The sequence below is a fragment of the Pongo abelii genome, chromosome 6, assembly GCF_028885655.2.
Source record: "Pongo abelii isolate AG06213 chromosome 6, NHGRI_mPonAbe1-v2.0_pri, whole genome shotgun sequence".
NCBI classification, from domain to species: Eukaryota; Metazoa; Chordata; class Mammalia; order Primates; family Hominidae; genus Pongo; species Pongo abelii.
This window is the reverse complement of record NC_071991.2, coordinates 27,974,502-27,979,621: the sequence shown is the minus strand read 5'-3', so window position 1 is coordinate 27,979,621 and position 5,120 is coordinate 27,974,502. Positions and strand designations below refer to the sequence as shown.

The 5,120-nt window shown below is 44.0% G+C and overlaps 1 protein-coding gene across 1 annotated transcript; it reads right to left on the bottom strand.

The window, feature by feature from the left end:
• Nucleotides 1-4,199: 4,199 nt before the first annotated feature.
• Nucleotides 4,200-4,713, bottom strand: LOC129060650 (interferon-induced transmembrane protein 3-like). Its single transcript, XM_063725818.1, has one exon. It carries the CDS (start codon nucleotides 4,665-4,667, stop codon nucleotides 4,269-4,271), a length of 399 nt encoding a protein of 132 aa, XP_063581888.1. The 5' UTR covers nucleotides 4,668-4,713; the 3' UTR covers nucleotides 4,200-4,268.
• Nucleotides 4,714-5,120: the final 407 nt, after the last annotated feature.

Below are 5,120 nucleotides of genomic sequence, written 5' to 3'. Positions count from 1 at the left end.
GTCTGAGCCTGGGAGGTCAAGGCTACAGTGAGCTGAGCTGTGATTGCGCCACTGCACGCCAGAGCTTGGGTGACAGAGACCCTGACTCAAATATATGTATGTGTGTGTGTGTGTGTGTGTGTGTGTGTATGTATGTCACCATGCTCAGTATATATGTGTATGTACATACACATATATACATATATACACACATATATACATATATGTGTGCATATATAGTATATGTTTATTCATATATACACATATGTAGTATATATTTATATATGTATATATGTGTATATATATACACATATGCACATATATACACACACACATATATAAGGGAGAGGTTAGAAAAGTGAACACCTTGCCAGGCGTGGTGGCTCACACCTGTAATCCCAGCACTTTGGGAGGCCAAGGCGGGTGGATCACCTGAGGTCAGGAGTTTGAGACCAGCCTGGACAACATAGTGAAACCCCGTCTCTACTAAAAATACAAAAATACAAGAATTAGACCAGCCTGGCCAACACAGTGAAACCCCATCTTTATAAAAAATATATAAAAATTAGCCTGTAATCCCATCTACTTGGGAGGCTGAGGCAGGAGAATCACTTGAATCCGCAGGGCGGAGGTTGCAGTGAGCCGAGATCACGCCATTGCACTCCAGCCTGGGCGACAAAAGCAAAACTCTGTCTCAAAAAATTAAATTGAATTAAATTAAATTAAATGTAAAAAAAGTGAACACCTTAATACATACCTGTAATGGAATCTGTTTGATTTCTGACTGTGGGTGGTCTTGGAACCCTGCAAGTTCTCCTGAGCCCAGTACTCAGCCTCATCCAGAACATTTGTAGTTCTGGAAGTTAGACCCTATTGCCTGCATCACGATGGACTTTCTTGATCCAAGGCTCTGCCTTTCTGCAAGACCTCTGATAATAATAGCCTAGTGTCATGCTTTGCAAATACTGACTGTCCCCCAATGTAGACTGCTTATTGCTTACTCCATTGCATCTCTTTCTGAGGACTGCTACCATCATTGATGGATTTGGTCCTGGGTCTTGGTCAGCTGCACCTCCAACATTCAGTGCATGTCTATGACAGCATCCGCAATACAAGCGTATTTTGCCTCCTGTTACACTACCACTGTGATTCATGAATGCTTGACCTGTGTGATTTCTTTTTTTTTCTTTTTCTTTTTTTATTTTTTAATTTTTTTATTTTTGAGACAGAGTGTCACTCTGTATCCCAGGCTGGAGTGCAGTGGCATGATCTCGGCTCACTGCAACCTTTGCCTCCCAGGTTCAAGCAATTCTCATGCCTCAGCTTCCCAGGTAGCTGGGATTATAGGTGTGTGACACCACACCCAGCTGGTTTTTGTATTTTTAGTAGAGACGGGGTTTCGCCATGTTGGCCAGGCTGGTCTCCAACTCCTGATTTTGTGATCTGCCCCCCCTCAGCCTCCCAAAGTGCTGAGATTACAGGCGTAAGCCACCATGCCCTGCCTCTTTTTTTTTTTTTTTTTTTTTTTGAGACAGAGTCTCACTCTGTCTCCCAAGCTGGAGTGCAGTGGCATGAATTCAGCTCATTGCAAACTTCGCCTCCCAAGTTCAAGTGATTCTTGTGCCTCAGCCTCCCACATAGCTGGGATTACAGATGTGTGACACCACATCCAGGTAATTTCTGTATTTTTCATAGAGACAGGGTTTCGCCATGTTGGCCAGGCTGGTCTCCAACTCCTGGACTCATGTGATCCACCCGCTTTGGCCTCCCAAATTGCTGGGATTACAGGTGTGAACCATGGCACACGACCAACCTTATGATTTCTAACTATCTTCATGGACAGTCACAAAGCAGTCCTGGGAACCTGGGTTTCAGTCTTGGAAGTTTGGATGTGTTGCTTAACTGCTCACTGTGTTAGTGGCTTTGTCCAAAGAAGGGATTGTGGAAGCTGGACCTCGCACCTTTGCAACTAGGTAAACCAAAAGTCAAAAGATGCTTGATAACAATGAACTGCACTAATGTCTTGGTGTCTTTATTGGGTCTGTGTTTGCTGTATTTCACCTCTGTAGGATGACAGGCATCCTCACAGTGGGACCCAAGTTTGTGGTTCAATTTGGAGAGCATGCAGGATGTTCCAGAAGTATTATAGGATGTCATCAGACATGTTTAAAATGTGTTAAATTTTACACAAACATTTTACTTCTATTTGCAATGTCATTGTCGTCTAAATCATAAATCCACTTTTTGAGTCACTTAAATATTTTGAAAGCTCATTATCACTTTTGTCCAACATAGGTATATTTTTTGAGACAAGGTCTTATTCTGTCAACTAGGCTGGAGTGCAGTGGCTCAATCATAGCTCACAGTAAACTTGAACTCCTAGGCTCAAGTGATCCTCCTACTTCAGCCTTCTGAGTAACTGGGACTACAGGTGTGAGGTGGCTCAGCTAATTAAAACAAATCTTTTTTGGTAGAGACAGGCTCTCACTATGTTGCCCAGATTGGTCTCAAACTCCTGATCTCAAGTGATCCTCCTGCCTCAGCCTCCAAAAGCACTGGGATTACAGGCATGAGCCACTGTGCCCAGCTCGTTTTTGTTGAAATCTTTAAAACTTCTATTTGGCAGTGAGTGTGGCTCAAAGGTAAGCAATATAACAAGTATTTTTGGAAAGTGCAAGTTGAGCAAATGCAGGGATAAGTTCATTTATAAGTAGTGAACATAGTAAGTTTGGGCTTAAAATAAGGACACAGTTGTACTATGTAAATAAGAGCATCCTCTGTGTTTCTTTATGGATGGAGTAAGAGGAATTGATTTTGAAATTACCCATGTTAAATTCTTTGGAAGAACTATCGTGTATTTTTAAAATTCTGTTTGTATTTTAAACTCAGTGAAATTCACTCTCTTATATTTTAGCCCGCACCTATAGTAAAAATAAAACTGGCAACTTCTAGTGTTTATTCCATTAGTATTCAATTATATTTCCCAGATAAACAGCTGGAGGCCATCTCTCCAGTGACAAATGTGTTTGATTTGACTTCATCACCACCACAAGGCACATAATTTACTAACATTTGCTGTAGTACAATTTTAACAAGTAGGGTGATTCACCCTGGGAAGGGAGAGAAGAAGAATGCAAAAACCGAGAGACAAAAACAGAGGCAAAGGTGAGCATGGAATTAGTAAGGTGTCTCTGCCTTTAAAAATCTCTATTTTTACAGAAGCACAACCTTGACACAGAATCGTGCACAAATTATAAGGACACAGCTCAATGAACTGTCACAATTTGAGCACATCCACGTGCCAACATTCAGCTCAAGAAATGCAACACATCAACAATCTAGAGCCACCCTTCCATACCCCTCCTATACCTCCCTTCCCCACAGTACCTGAGATTGACTGTGTTTTTGTTGATTTGTTTTTGTTTTTTGTTTGAGATGGAGTCTCGTTCTTGTCACCCAGGCTGGATTGCAGTGGCGTGATCTTGGCTCACTGCAACCTCCACCTCCCGGGTTCGTGATTCTCCTGCCTCAGCCTCCTAAGTAGCTTGGATTACAGGCGTGTGCCACTACGCCCGGCTAATTTTTTTGTATTTTTAATAGAGATGAGGTTTCACCATGTTGGCCAGGCTGGTCTCGAACTCCTGAACTCAGGTGATCTGCCCACCTCGGCCTCCCAAAGTGCTGGGATTACAGGCTTGAGCTGCCGCACCTGGCCTTGCTGATTTGTTTTTAAGGATCTTTGCAAACTGTCATTTGAGCAGTTTCTCAGCCAGTCTCTTGTGAGGAAGTCCTGGGTGTGTTTGTAGATTAAGGTTTCCATGACTCAGGTGTTAGATTTGGGCACTGTGTCCTGAAGTTTCATAGTGGCTCAAAAGGGAGCAAAGGTTTATGATGAGAGGCACGAATCTACCATCCTTTCCCCTGCTGCCTTGGGAAGCCACAGTCATCTTTTTCTTTTTTTCTGCACTGACTTCTCCAGCATGGACACAGGCAGACACCTGATCTATTTCCTTTCAGGATTGCTGCGAGGCTCTGATGACATGATGGATGTGAGAACATTTTAAACAGGATGAAGTATTGCTAAATGATTGTATCCTTTTTTTTTTTTTTTTTTTTTTTTGCAGCAGCACCAGAAACATATACACTTTATTGAATGCCATTGTAAAAAAGTATGTGAGGATAAAGGGCTGATACAGGACTTGGCTCTGGGGCAGGGCAAGGAGTGGAAGGTGGAGTACATGGGATACAGGTCATGGGCAGAGCTCCTGGCCTCAGTGATGCCTCCTGATCTATCGATGGGCTTGGATGATCAACACTGGGATGACAATGAGCAGAATGGTCATGAGGATGCCCAAAATCAGGGCCCAGATGTTCAGGCACTTGGCGGTGGAGGCATAGGCCTGGGCCCCGGTCAGGTCGCCAACCATCTTCCTGTCCCTAGACTTCACGGAGTAGGTGAATGCTATGAAGCCCAGGCAGCAGGGGTTCATGAAGGTGTTGAACAGGGACCAGACAACATGGTCGGGCACGGAGGTCTCGCTGCAGATGTGGATCACAGTGGATGTCGGGGGAGCAGGGCTGTGGGGCACCCCTGGCACAGCCACCTCATGCTCCTCCTTGAGCATCTCATAGTTGAGGGGCTGGCCGCTGTTGACAGGAGAGAAGAAGGTTTGGACAGCGTGGTTCATGGTGTCCAGCGAAGACCAGCGGTGGTCAGGTTCGATTATATCCTTTAACCAATGTGATGGAAAGGTACTGATAGTGCAGGGAGTTATCTTGAACAAGAGGAAGGCATGCAAGTATATGTCCAAACCAAAAGAGGTACTGACCCCAATGGTTTTAAACGGTTTTCTCTGATTCTCTAATTTTGGAGAAATGCCATTAACTTATTAGCTTTTCAGGGCATAACTCTAATAAGGGCCAGTGACAGAATTATCTCTATAGGATTTTATGCAGTGGTCCCCAACCTTTTTGGCACCAGGGGCTGGTTTCATGGAAGGCAATTTTTTCACGGATGGGTGCTGGGGGTGGGGGGATGTAGTGGGATGAAACTGTTCCACCTCAGATCATCAGGCATTAGTTAGATTCTCATAAGGAGTGCACAACCTAGATCCCTCACGTGCACAGTTTACAATAGGGTT

Excerpts from the sequence above, each read along its gene's own strand:
- LOC129060650 (XM_063725818.1), bottom strand. The coding sequence starts at position 4,667 with ATGAACCACGCTGTCCAAACCTTCTTCTCTCCTGTCAACAGCGGCCAG.